We start from the raw sequence: 14,624 nt of genomic DNA, 5'->3' as shown, positions 1-14,624 counted from the left end.
AAATTTTGTGGGTTTGTTTCGTAAGGTAAAATTACTTACCGTGTGATTTTGCAGCGTCGTGGGTTGAAGGGAAAAGGTTGAAAAGGGGTGAAAAGCGTTTTTTGTTAAAAACCATTGTTAAAAAAATTAGTAACACGCTGCAAATTTGCAATTATCGTTTTTATAGCATTTTGTAACATCAATTAAATTTGCAGCGTTTTGCAACATACGGAACACTGTTTATTATTAAAAAACAGTGGTATTTGTTAATAACAGGGGTGAAAAGTAAATTTTTTACCCCTGTTATTAACTTCAACTTTGCAGCTTTTAAAATGCTAGGCTAGGCTAAAATGCACAGAACTTTGCTGGTCTTGTCGTGGCGAAACTTGTTCTTGTTGAAACAAAAAACGCTTTTCACCCCTTTTCAACCCTTTCCCTTCAACCCACGATGCTGCAAAATCACACGGTAAGTAATTTTACCTTACTAAACAAACCCACAAACTTCCGCCGAGTTACGAATTTGTTAGGGATTTTGGGCTTTATTGACTGGACTATTAATAAATCTCGGCTAAACTTTAATAAACCAACAAAATTTTATACAGATGAAAATTATCAACGTAAATTATTATCAAATGTCTAAAAGAACGATTTATATACGCGATACCACAGCGGAGTTATTGAAATATACGTCCCCAAAGACAATACTTCGAGTAGCTTACATATTGTTAACGGACATTAACCTTTATTGTGTCGTTAAAAAAGGATATATTCGTGTAAATGTTTGTGGCAAATGAAAAAACCGGTGTAATATATAACGGTAAAATTAAAATAAAACGCAGAACAAAATAGAAATGAGTCGTTCGCTGTAGCATAAATCCAGCAAATGGCATTTGCATTCTAGGAGACTATTCTCCTATCGGTATTGTTATCTAAAATACATTATTATAACATACGTCTCGATTTGGTATTTGTGAATTTCACAGTAGGAAAATTATTGATTTAAATCACAAAGCTTAATAATGAAGCATTATCTTTTAATATTTTTTTGTGGGATACTTATGAAGGATTGAATGGACATGCGTTTTTGAAGCGCCTTAGATGCGTAATCATCTCTAATCTCTTGGTTGATTTCCTTCTCTTTGCTTAGATGAAGAGATTTTCAAGCTCACAATCTTCGGGCTCAAAGCTTCGGAAGCAGTAATTGAAATTGCATTATTTTTAAGCACGATACCATAACTTATTTATTAGTTTAATGGGTTATGAGACTCCAGCGTCTGCATTGGGTATAAATGTGGCGCCGGATAGGTAATGTTATTGGGTTTTTCTATTGAGAAATATTATGTGCCGAAATTCGAAAAATCAAGGCACACATACCACGGAATATACATAAAGGTTATGTGCCTGAATCGGTCACTAGGATATAATCACATAATAATTTATTAGTGAGTTTAGCTTTCAAGTGAAAGGAGAGCGTACTCAGATTATAATTATGATTCTTGATCTTTTATTTTGTAATCAAAGTATTTATTATGATTTTCCTTGCTTAGAAAAACTTAAATAGATCACTTGGCGTTATAATTCTTGTTTTATATAAATAATATTTTGATTCATTCCTTCATTTAAAATATATATATATGTTAGTCGTAAATAAGTAGTATTTATTATCAGATAATAAAATCTATGTTAGCGTAAACTGTAAGGACCTTTTGCTTAATTTGTTTTCCGAAGAAGTTATTTTAATATGTAACAATAAATGTTAGTGACTTCGTAAGAAGACTCGGAAGACGCAATGGTATATTTTATAAAATAATGCCCCTTACGATAGGGTCTGTCAAAGACAGATCATATACGATCTCGCTTTATGATCTGGGCACTGATTAATTTGGTGAGCGCGAATTTGTGTTCATCGAATTTGCACGTCGGTACGTAGCGGTCTTCCACATTTTTTATGCATACAAAACGTCGGGATGTTATTTGGATTCTCAATCTATTAGCGGTATCCGAAGCGACGAGTAAGATCGGCACAATCTGTCCTCCGAAACATCACGAAACTTAACGCCATTGCTTGAAGACGGAAACGTATTTCTCAAGAAACCATTAGATATTTCCTAGAAAAGCCGAGACTTGATGCTTTTACAGATGTTGCTTTTAAGTTATCAATAGATATTATTTTTATCAACTGCTCACGTTATTATTTGTACTTTTTGAACGTCATTTATCGTTGATTAAATTAATTCATGAAAAACATATTTTTTTAAGGATGTAGGTGTTAAATAATCGGATTGACTTTAATAGAATAGGGATGCTTCTGAATAGTTGTTACGGAATTATAATGTAATTTATTTATATTGGATAAATCCTATTTGGGAAGTAATTTTTGCTTTGATGGAGTCATATTTATTTTGTATAAGTCTGCGGCACCCTATGAAATGCTATATGTGAAGTTCAAACAGTGCTCATGATAAGACTAATAAAGATAACTGTAATTCTTCTTCAATAAACCTTTCAATAAGTCATTCCGACTGGATGTGAATGTTGATGATGGCGACTGAATGGTGAAAACAATGAAGATGACGATGATTCATTTCGAAATAAAAAATATTATTCACCGCTCAAATTTCCGGTGACTAAGACCTCAACGAGATTATTTTATAAATTTCTTTGATCTTTTCAATTTCCATTCGTTTGAGCTAACGGCGAAATATTTGTGAGCTTACTGCGTGGTTGCTATAAATGCACTTTAAGTAAAGCGATCGAAGCGATCCGAGCATTGACTTATAGAGTTATTTTACCCGATGATATTGACTACTAAACGCAGTGACCTATTCATTTGTCGGCATCATTTTGCATCGCAGGCAAACACCGCGCGCTTTGATAGGATACACGGAAAATAGATGTATGAGAAATGACCATGTTTGTCGCCATTTCCCAGCAGTGGCTTATTTAGTGGTCGTCGCTTTACTTTACAAGTACAATACTACTTACACAACAATATTACTTTACAAGTACTACTTTTATACATTCGTCAGATTCAATGTTGCAATAGGATGTTTTTACGAATTAAATCATTGGGTGCAATAAGATAAAATCATTGATCGGTTCTCTCGAATAGTGTATGCCCGTATTGTGTCCTGTCGAGGATATATAAAAATAACGTGATATCATTGGTTGAATTTTGGTGAGAGCTTGAATAATCTATCATACTTTCATTATGGATTTGTCGTAAATAGGGACATACTAATACTGTTAGTAGTGCACAAAATAACTGTCCTATTAACAAATATCATAGAATACGTAATTGTATGGCTATTTATGATCATTACTTCTTCGATTGGAAAAGTATTTTGCAATGAGTTATTCTAAGTGATTATAACATTTTCTTCAATGAGTGTTTAAGGCCCAAGCTGGTCTGAGGATGTGACGATGTAACGATCTTCCCTCTACCATAGCCGTCGCACTCTGCTCACATAAGTATCAAAAATATTTAATAGTAATATTATTTATATGAATATCTTTAGAGAATAATTGCCACCTCCAACATTTTGTTGCAATGTGTTATTATTTTTTTAGAATATATTTTGTAAGTATAAAAAATTTCAACTGTAATATAATTATTTGTTTTTAATTTGGTAAACTCTGAAGAGAACGATGAGGTTCGCATTTATGACAAAAAGGGGATTATTGGTTTTTGTAGCAGTTTTATGATATTTTAATTAATTACTTTTTAATGGTCATGATTGAGCATAAATTTAATTTGTCTTACAAGATGCCAGATTCAAAATCTAAACATGAAAATAATGCCAAAATAATTTAGCTACTTAAGACCATGACCTCGACTTCAACAAATTCGCCAATTATTTACTGAAACATAAATATTTCAATGAATAAAATTATTTATTTATACATAAAAGTTTACAAAACAATATACTTATAGCTAGCATCAGAAAACCACCCAGGTTTGTAATAAATGCTAGCATAAAGCATACGACTCATTAAAGTATATTTATTTATCTCCAGTCACCAATATTCGCGTGAATGAAGCCATTTCCTTGAAATTTCTAAGCCGATCTAAATATTTATATATATTTTCGACTTCTGACTTAAGACACAGTATTAGTATAACAATACCATTGATATAATCAAATGTCTTAATATTTTCAAGATTATTTATGCATGATATTGTTATTAATCAATAGTTCCTACTTTATCCGGATTATGTTTCGCATAAATCACAGGGAATGCCAACTCTTGTGACAGGTTTATCGCATTGAAATCGTGATCGAAAGCTTCGGATGTATGATGTATTTCGTATAGAATATTTTATACGTTATGTCTCATCGTTCAAACGTCCAATAACAGTTTCTGTTCTCCTCAAATAGCGAGGAGCATGAAATAAATCCAATTTTTACCGCCATATATCATGGTCAATACGCGGCTCACGATTTATTCAGGAAATTATCCTTTGTGTATTTTTATCTTTACGGGCATCGAACCCACTTGAAAGCAATCTTTAGATGCAGTATGCGTTGAGTTGTATGTTGTATTTGTAGAATACAAATTTATCTTTTAAACTTTGTACAAAACGATTGCAGGAGTTAATGTAAGAAAATATACTTTATATTTTACAAAGGCTTTTATTTCCATTATCACATATTATTTAGTTCAAAGATCCAAAGCTTTTTTGAGAACTTGTCCAAGTCCAAGTGATCCCTTTTCGCCGGAGTTCTTGTAAAACGATTGACTTTCCATGAACTTAAACCAGGCTGCAGTTTTGGGATATCTGTAACAAAATTATTTTATATAATAATAAATTGTTATTTTATAAAACAGCCAAGATTTCCTAGTAGCTAGAAAGCTAACCAATAACAGCAGGTTGGAAACCCGGCAAATACAACTGGTTTTTATGGCGTGATTATTACTATTTACTGTATTATGTAGGCAGACGGAAAAATTAGATACCTATTGGTTACAAATACTAACCATTGCATCGGTGATTTAAGGAATTTTCGATATTTCTAATGGCGCCTATGTCTATGGTCGATGGTGACCACTTATCAGCAGGTGGCCTACATTGTCAATAGGCCATCAATCTTGGGAACTAAAATGTTATGTCCCCTGTGCGTGTATTTTGTGTTTTTGATTCATTGCACTGCTACAAAACTTTTCTTTAAGAGGAGTTGTTTGCTCAGCAGTGGCCAATTCCGGTCATACTTTATTAATACAATAAGTATTAATATAATCCTACTTAAGCACATTCAAACAATATAGGTGACATCATTGTTTTTATAAGTTTTATTTCAATTAATTCAAAATAAATATTTATATTATAGTAATTTTCGGAATGGCTGCATCAATATGAGTTAGCAAACATTGCCAGGCAGGTCGCTAACGTGCTGGATCTATGAATGCGCTAATCAAACAATAAAGACAGCTATAAGTTGACAAGAGGCTAAAGTTTCAATGATATAGATATAAATATTGCAGAGGTGATGGCCCAGAAGTTATTCAGAATTCGAACCCAGCGAAGGATAACTGAATTCATGTGCTGAATTTGTTTTTTCAAAATGGAGATGAGGCCTTGGCCCAGCAGGACATTTACGGGCTGCTATTAAAACTTAGTTTGTGGATATTCAATAAATAAAATGCCCTTACTACAATAATTAACTTACTTGCTAGCGTCGATTGGAACAATGTGTCGCATTGCTGCGACCGATGCAAGAATCGAAATATCAGCGATAGTCATATTATCATCGGCTACGAATTTCGTGTTGGACAGAAAAGCCTCCAGGAAACTGTACGCCTCGTGTAAGTCTTTCATCTGTTTTTCTGTTGGTTTTCTGACTCCTTCGAAGAGTGCCGCATACTGGAAGTTGAATAAAGTTATATTATATTGTTAAGTGTCTTTTTTTATTTGAATCTTAATCTGTAGAGCTATTCCGTAAGAAACTCGAAACTCTGTGCAGAATACGATCGTGAAATGTCAAAAGGCGATATCAATTGATTTTATTGAATAAATAAATTTGAATTGCATTGTTTAAATCAATTACTATTTATGAAACTACTAAATAAATCTAATTTGTTTATAGTGGGATCTTCATATCTTCTGCTATATTTTGATTACGTCGTTTGTCTAGTGGCTTTAAGGCCGCAAATCCCGCCCTAGATTCTAATCCCATGTCGGTCTGATAAAAGTTATTGGCTTTTACCTTCGATAGATTCTCAAAAGCAGCCTGAAGTCGCAGTTGGAAGTGTGTTCACTCCTATGCCTTCTCAAGCACGTAAAACCATCGATCTTGTATCTGAACACTTTACGGACGTATCGTATTTGTCATCTCATCGGATTATGGGACTTAAGGAATACAGAGTGTAATGTTTGCACACACTTGTTTATGTCCTAGATAACGTCCTGTATAGTTTTCTAGTCTCCCTTCATTACCCATCGTCGCCGAAATAGTTCAGAAGAATCGTATACTTAGAAACAGTATCATATTTATAGTACTTACCGTTACAGAACGGATGCGGAAAAAAAGAAGCGTGTCGAAAAATAATTTTTGGTCGACCAGAGCCCTTTTCTTGAGATCTTTTGGGTATAAAGAATCATCTTTGCCGTATTTCTCTGTTAAATAAGTGAGAATGGCGTGACTGAAAAAAAATGTCTGTGTGAATTAAAACAATTACAAAATATTATGTTTGAATAATAGTATATAAAGCTGTATATAATAGAGAGGGAAAGAGACGGCAAAACGGGGGCATCACGCTTTTTCTTTACGTGACGTTTTGAGCCAGTTCTCTCTACTGTAAGTCGTGACTTTGTTGCAAATGTTTAAATTATATTATAGAATCCGTTTCTGTTACATACAAGTCTCATAGAACTTAAGGATATCTCAGGTTCGAATTCAAATGATATTCAAATTCAAATATCTTCATTCAACACGGAAACATTTTTTTTTATGCATTAGCAGCCTGTAAATTTCCCACTGCTGGGATAAGATCTCCTCTCCTTTTTGAGGAGAAGGTTTGGAGCATATTCCACCACGCTGTTCCAATGCGGATTGCTGGATACATATGTGGCAGAGTTTCGTTGAAATTAGACAGATGCAGGTTTCCTCACGATGTTTTCCTTCAGGAAAACATTATAAACACAAATTAAGCACATGAAAATTCAATGGTGCTTGTCTGGACTTGAACCCGCAATCATCGGTTAAGATTCACGCGTTCTAATCATAAATTGGCCATCTCGGCTTTAACATGGAAACATTAAACTTTATTATCGGTGATCAAACTACCACCGCTACTGAAAGAAACTTCATGGACCCTGTGAAGAAGTGGTGAATTTCAAGAGTATTTTTATTTTTTCCAAAAAAATAATAATTCAACCCGTTGTTATTTAAATTAGAATTATGTAGGTTAGTTTTATACGTATAACTTATCTACAGTTTAATCAGTTAAATAAATAACTAATCGCGATATATCCACGCAACTCAGGGTCATGCTCGTCAATTACACAATAATAATAAATAACAAAAAATTACTAAAAAGAGAATATTTCTATGACCCAGAAATAGTATGTCCGATGCGAACAAATTTCGCGCCAAAAGTAAATGACAATGAACGCATTTTTATTTTTAATGCTGTCAAAATACTAAATATACTTCGAGCTATGATTTCTAGAATGAGTATCCTGCATAGAGATAAGTTGTGATCGTAGTTAAAAGTACAACGCTATATGAAAAATGAAATAGAAAAATATGTTTACCTGTCGTGTATGATTAAGTCATCATCTTCCAGCATTGGTATTGTGTGCATAGGATTTTTCTAAAACAGACAAAAAATTTAATTGAAACTCGTTAGAGGCTTTTACACTACCTAAGATACCAACTTCTTATTTGGTCAAAGTGTTTTTAATCTTGCTTTATTGAAGACTGTTGTTCGATATTTCGATTCAAACGTTATCGATGTGTAATATACATTTTACTGCTATCAAAAATTTCGGACAAAATAATATAAATAATTATTATGGTTGCGGTTTAAATCTGAATACTACGAAACGGAATGTTATTGTCTCGAAAACAAATTCCTGCTTCTGGGAAAAAACTAATTATCTGTAAGAAATAGCCATAAATATCAGGAAACGAATCATTTATTAAACACCAGAATAATTTTAACGGTCAAATTATAAATACATAACATGATTAGTTTTTTTATCCACGATTTTATTTAAATCTGAAGAGGATCCCAAGATCATAAACAAATAAAAAATAGAAATACTCAGTGATCTTGTGTTTCGGTTTGAAGGTTGAGTGAGCCAGTGGAACTACTTGAACATAACATGTTCCTTGTGCCCATTACTTACTTCTCAAGGTTGGTGGTGCATTGGCGATGTAAGGAATAAGCCGTAAGTGGCCAACATCGACCGTACGTGCCGTTAAAAATATTAACCATTGCTTAAAATTCCAATGCGCCACCGACCTTCGGAACTAAGATGTTATGTCACTTATACTTATAATTACACTGACTCACTCATCCTGCAAATACCATAATGCCGTATGTGTTTGTCGGTAACTCCAAGATTAACCAGCTTAGCGCAATCAAACAAACGAACGAACGGACAACGGAATTATTTATAAAACTAGTATTATCTGCATATCTAGTATAGATATGGAGATATATATTATTTACATCGAATCCTTAGATAAACAAATCAATATTAAAAAATGATTCAATCCAATGATTCATATCTTACGTACAAATCGCTTGGAAAAAAAAGATTAAATAACGATAAAATTATAGTTGTTGCCAGCGGCTTCGCTCGCGTTTTAGTGTGTTCGCTCATGTGTTAGGCATAAAAGATCTATGCCCTTAGAGTTCAAGCTTGTTTCGTACCAAAATTCATCAAATTTGGCTTAGCCGTGTCAGAGCTACAGACAGACAGAGTTACTTTCTTATTTATTTATTTATTTATTTATTGAAAAAGTTACACCATCAACTCGTCACTAAGCACTTAAAATTAATATCCGATGTAGGTAACATTCAAAGTGATACATCTTTAAAGGTGTAAACAAAATTGATCTTCAAAAATATTTTTGATATAGTTTATATAAACCAAACTAACCTATATAAAACATAAAATGAAATTTTAATAACTAAATAATAATTGAAATTAACACAGCAAAGATAAATATACTGTACTGAGGAATAGAAAAGCAAATTAGATAATTTAAATAAGAAAAACTAAACTTAAATATATTACTTATAAGGTATAAAATCGAACAATGAGATATTAGTATAAATGACACTTATATACTTTTCACTCATCCATAATATATTAGATAATATACATATAAGTATGTATGATGACTCAATAGACCTTCAACTTTGATAAACAGAAGATAATTCTTTGCAATAAAATTCTCATTGCCAAGTCATGACTTAACATTAAAATTATGCAAGTCATAGCAATTTTCAACAAGCAAAAAAACATCTGTCTGTATCTGTTGTTATATATATTTATGGTGAATTGTACGTGTGAAGTATTATCGTATTGTTATATTTATTTTGAAAATGCTTAGATGAATCTGGGAATTGCTCCTTTAGTCTAGCAACTGTGCATAGGTTGCTGATTCCAATATCCGGTTTGACATTTTTCCCAAAATTTTCAACAGTAGTCCAGAGTCGGAACAAAAATTATTTACCAGTGGTAGGTAATACCTCCATGATTAGATTTATCACTCTAGAAGAGTTGTTACAGCTTATATCGGCGCAATGACACGAACGCAAATTAAGGGAGCGCGTCAAGATACGCTGGGTCGAACGGCTTGTCGTATCTAATCTAATCTAAATCTTGGTAAATCGTCTTCAAAGGCACGCAAAACGGTTCATCCAGCGATTAATATTCCGCCAGTTGTGGCGGATTGCCGTCCCATTGGATTATCAGAGTGAGAGAATGGAGATGGACCTTAATCTTCTCCTCAAAAGAGAGATGGCCAGCAACAGGACCCAGGATATTAACAGATTGTTACTTATTTTCTTATTCGTATATACATTCTAAAATCTCCTGCGTGAATAAAGTCTGCAGGATGGGCCGGGAAGGTATTATAATTTGCGGAGGCATTAACAAATATACGATTTTACTTTTAAAACTATATATTTAAGCGAAATACGAGATCTCCGAAACTATAGGTCCGATTGACTTGAAATTTAGCATAGTCACTCGTAGAATTTGACGCTAAACGCGCTAAATGATTGTGTGACTTTACTGAATATTAAATGTACGATGTCGTCACGGATTACTTGTACATTATATAAGTCAATTATACATTAAACATAAACTCGCCACAGAATAAGTTTGTTAAAATGTCAGAAGGTGATAAAACTTATAAAGGTATCTGCTGGTGACAGAACATTTTCCGACCACAAAGGATCAGAATTGCGATTCAACGGAGAAATACTGCTAGAATTATTGACACCATTCCACAATCATGACGTGTGTTTTAAGTATTTCTCAATTTTAATAAATTAAATACTTATTTTAAATGTGCAGATATGAATTGATGTACGATATTAATTATAATAATTAAAATTTTTAAAGTATACGCATACAAATGGCGTATCTACATTAGTCGACTTCCAATCTATCACGAACGAGTTACGAAGCGAGTACACAGACTAGAAATTTACTGCAGATCTCTGAACTCAGTTTACAAACTTTTCCGTCGAGTAGATATATTTCTTTTGTTAGATAAATCGTAATAACTACTAAGAATGGATTTTGTGGAATTCAACTTAGGTAAAGTACGCGAGTGGATTTGGAAATTTATTGAGTGATACTCTTGCACAAAAAATAAGTTTGCACTGAATTAATAAATAGGCAATGATACTCCACACGTCCAAATCTGTGAAGGCAATTAAAATTTAAAGTGAAATAATGAAAATCGTACAAAACACAAGTTCTTTATTTACCAACTAATAAAATTAAACAAGATAATATATTTAGTAAAAACCGGAACTTATTATTCGTTGATTTTCATAGAGCATTCAAATTGAATATGATATATTATATACGTATATATATATATATATATATATATCTATACATTTTTGATTGATAAAAATGAATAACTAAGCTCCTTGCCGGTTGTTCCAGATGGAATATATACTACAAATCAGATTTAAATTTTCTTGTGTGACTGGGTATTTGAATACCGTATTTTTTTTAGCAGCTATTGATTATAGCATTTTTTTATCATGAAATAATTAAAAGGAAACCGCGTTTTATAAACAGTTTGAATTTCATAGAAATCAACTCCTATGGGAGGCAATGAAACTGGGTCAGATAATTGTGTAATTCACATTATGTCTGGAACTTTTAGTCAAATTATTAAATTTTATAAATAATATATCAATGTTATAAATTATTTAATAACATTTGTTAAATCAGCTTGGATATAGATATTATAAATGTTTTTTGTTCGCATTATATTAATTCGAGTATCGTTCATGTTTGAGTTAAAACTTTTGGAACTTCTCGGTACCTGCTCGAAATCTTCTGTTTTGTGATGGCAATGTATATAATGTACTGCCTTCGTATCGGACTAGAACATTGTTATTTATTTAATAACACCGGATACGAATAATTAATTATTATTAACGAAAAAATTAATTGATACATATACGGAAATGTTACATTTTATTTAATATATTTACATCTCAGATAAAAAATAAAAAAACCTTTAATATTATATACATATAATACAAAAACCGTCTGTATTGTAATAAATATATTTATTTTTATAATTATACACTAATAAAAAATAGAAATAGGTACTGTACAAATCTAACCGATGGAATGGCGGCGAAAATTCTAGTAGCATTTGAATCCTTAATATATATATATATATAGTCATTATATAATGAATATGCTATAATAATAAATGTATACACTTTTGAAATTGAATTTTTGTGAAACAGCCACGAATCCGCGCCATAGAAGTTCTAATATTTACAGATATGGTGTTAATTTGCCTACAATCAGTTGATACGTCTGTTTGCAGTGTAAACAGCACGAGGTAGCTTATGACTAATTTACATCTTGTTTTCGTTTTGTATATATGTTTGTTGATAGACTAATATTATTCATATCGGGATGTTTATTTGTAAGGCTAATTGCATTTTCGAACTCAACTCCATTTTGACTATAAATAACAGACGTGTACGTTAGATTTGTTGATCTTGCAATTTGTTATGGAATTGTTTGATTCGTTATTTATTCATGTATATTTATAGTTTATTAATTATGTTTTTTTTGTTTTGAATAATCATAATTATTCAAATAAATGTAATTTCTAAAAAGATTTTGTTTTTTTTTTTTTTTTTTTAATTTCATTATTAAATTAATTATATTGTTATTTATTGTTTAATACAAAGTGTGTATCTAATAATTATATGTTCTGTTGGCGGTAAAACATGAATGTGTTGTGAGTGGGCTCTAGCCGAGATAAGTAAATACATCTATGACTTATAAAGAATATGACTCTAATCTGATATGACTATAATCTAACATTAAGCGTAGATAAATAAAGATTAATCTATACTTATATTATTAATGGGAAAGTAACTCTATCTGCCTGTTTCTCTTTCACGACCAAAACACTCAGATGAATGTGATATATATGACATAGTCTACTTTTATTGCCTAATACATGACTACCAATCCCTAAAACGTGACTGTAGGACCCTCCCGTCCCTCAATGATAACTATTATACACTGGCTCACTACTAGCACACCTGGAGCGCAGGTGCACGTCCGTCTCGTACTTTGTTTGCAACACGACTCCCCGACAGTCACAGCTACCCCCTCCAGTGTGGTACGTGAGACAGTGTATTATATCTACTGTATAGATACAAATACTACAGTGACAAAACCACCGGCGACAACTAGTACGTAAGACACTCTTAGTACAGATGACGTGAATAATCAATTTATCTGCGACGGAAGATCCGTTGGTTAGAACCAACGTACGTAACGGTGCACAAACGGTCGCGAGTTCAATCGCGGATGAGCAGCACTGAACAATATCGTGAGTAATAGAATGAGCTCCAACATTTTAAGTAGGGGACTTAAAGAGTTTCAATAATCATGGATAATGCCAAGAGGATTATGTTATTTCGTAAAAAAAACATATTCATTAGAAACATTTTTATATTACACAAACTGCGTTTCGTTTTAAAATTGAACATGTTCTAATTAACACAACAAGTATAATTGAACTGTAATTATTGTTTACGCACTCCGCAGCGAGACTAACGATACTAGCAGACGACTGGCCCTCAACGGGCTCGTAATGTACACACATACCACATATATTGATTCTTTGTTTGATATCTGCCATATTTATACTAAACGTGTATGAAATAAGCAAAAAAACATATATTTAAGAACAATAAAAAAAATGAAAGTCGATCGTAGCGATCCAATCTAAACCATTCATGGAACCAAAAACAAAGAAAAAGTTTCATCCAAATCGGTCCGACCTTTTTAGCAGGGTTCAGTGACATACCTACACAGATAAGATTTATATGTTCACGTATTTATATCGTTCACAATACGACGAAATAAACAATTGAAAGGTTATATTATATACTGAATATAAAATATTATACTTTAATAAGTTTCTCGACATATGATAATTATATTAGTATTTACGTAAACATACAAACCAGCAATTCCAAACAAAATTAGGTTTAATTATTTATAATATTAATACTTGTGCGTTAAAGTAATTCAAGTGTTAAATAAACATTTAGGCAATAATAACAATAATTTAACAATATATTGAAATAGCTTACGTTATTATGGTTGAATTCTGAGCACTTATCAAACGAAATTAGGACAAGTTAAAAGTATACTAAATTGGAAGTTACTTACCTTCACATATTCCGGCTTTAAGTGGTCTTTAGCTAAAAGATTTACATCAATCATTTCAATCGGAACGTTGTGCAAGTCGCATACCATTAACGCAGCGCAGACTGGCGGACTTAAGTCCATTTTATATAGTTTCAACGGCATCTGAGTTTGGAAAGAACATTATTTAGTTTCATATATCAATATAATAACAACAATCTTGCAATGTATATAGTCATAATATTATTTTATTGTGTTTAAAAGTAGTAATATGTTTTTGTGAAAAAAAAAAAAAAAAACAATATATTTTCCATCAATCAATTAATTCACATTTTGTTTTTGTTTTGAAATATTAATTGCAATTGTACGTAATATTAAAACTTAAAGATCGAAGTATACTCACTGTTATATAATTTAAAAAAATAATTAAATAATAGAAGTATTATCAGCTACTCTATTAATATTGATAAAAATAATTTATTTTTAATATGTTATCACAACCGTCACGTAAGACACTCGGACGATAACTGACAGCCTGACACACGGCCGACACAGCTGTAATTACGATTATCTGTATAAAATAGACAAGGACAAAACGGTTCAGTACAATTTTCTCCTCTGCTAACCAAACTATTTTTTTTTTGTTTGGTTGTCGATGATTGCACTCTACGTTGGAATTGCATGGTGGAATAAGCTCCAATCGATATCATCAAAAAATTGATAAAGTCTTAACCTAGTGCAGGGA

At 32.0% G+C, this 14,624-nt stretch overlaps 1 protein-coding gene across 1 annotated transcript; it reads right to left on the bottom strand.

Moving 5' to 3' along the window:
* Window positions 1-4,593: 4,593 nt before the first annotated feature.
* LOC113393384 (glutathione S-transferase 1-like) lies at window positions 4,594-14,103 on the bottom strand. Its single transcript, XM_064215230.1, has 5 exons — window positions 13,904-14,103; window positions 7,736-7,794; window positions 6,483-6,621; window positions 5,649-5,842; window positions 4,594-4,759 (listed from the first exon to the last, which is right to left on the bottom strand). The coding sequence occupies exons 1-5, from the start codon at window positions 14,042-14,044 to the stop codon at window positions 4,642-4,644; spliced, it is 651 nt and encodes a 216-aa protein (XP_064071300.1). The 5' UTR covers window positions 14,045-14,103; the 3' UTR covers window positions 4,594-4,641.
* Window positions 14,104-14,624: the final 521 nt, after the last annotated feature.

Source organism: Vanessa tameamea, chromosome 6, assembly GCF_037043105.1.
Source record: "Vanessa tameamea isolate UH-Manoa-2023 chromosome 6, ilVanTame1 primary haplotype, whole genome shotgun sequence".
In the NCBI taxonomy this organism is placed as follows: Eukaryota; Metazoa; Arthropoda; class Insecta; order Lepidoptera; family Nymphalidae; genus Vanessa; species Vanessa tameamea.
The sequence above is the reverse complement of the archived record's forward strand: the minus strand, read 5'-3'. Positions and strand labels throughout refer to the sequence as shown.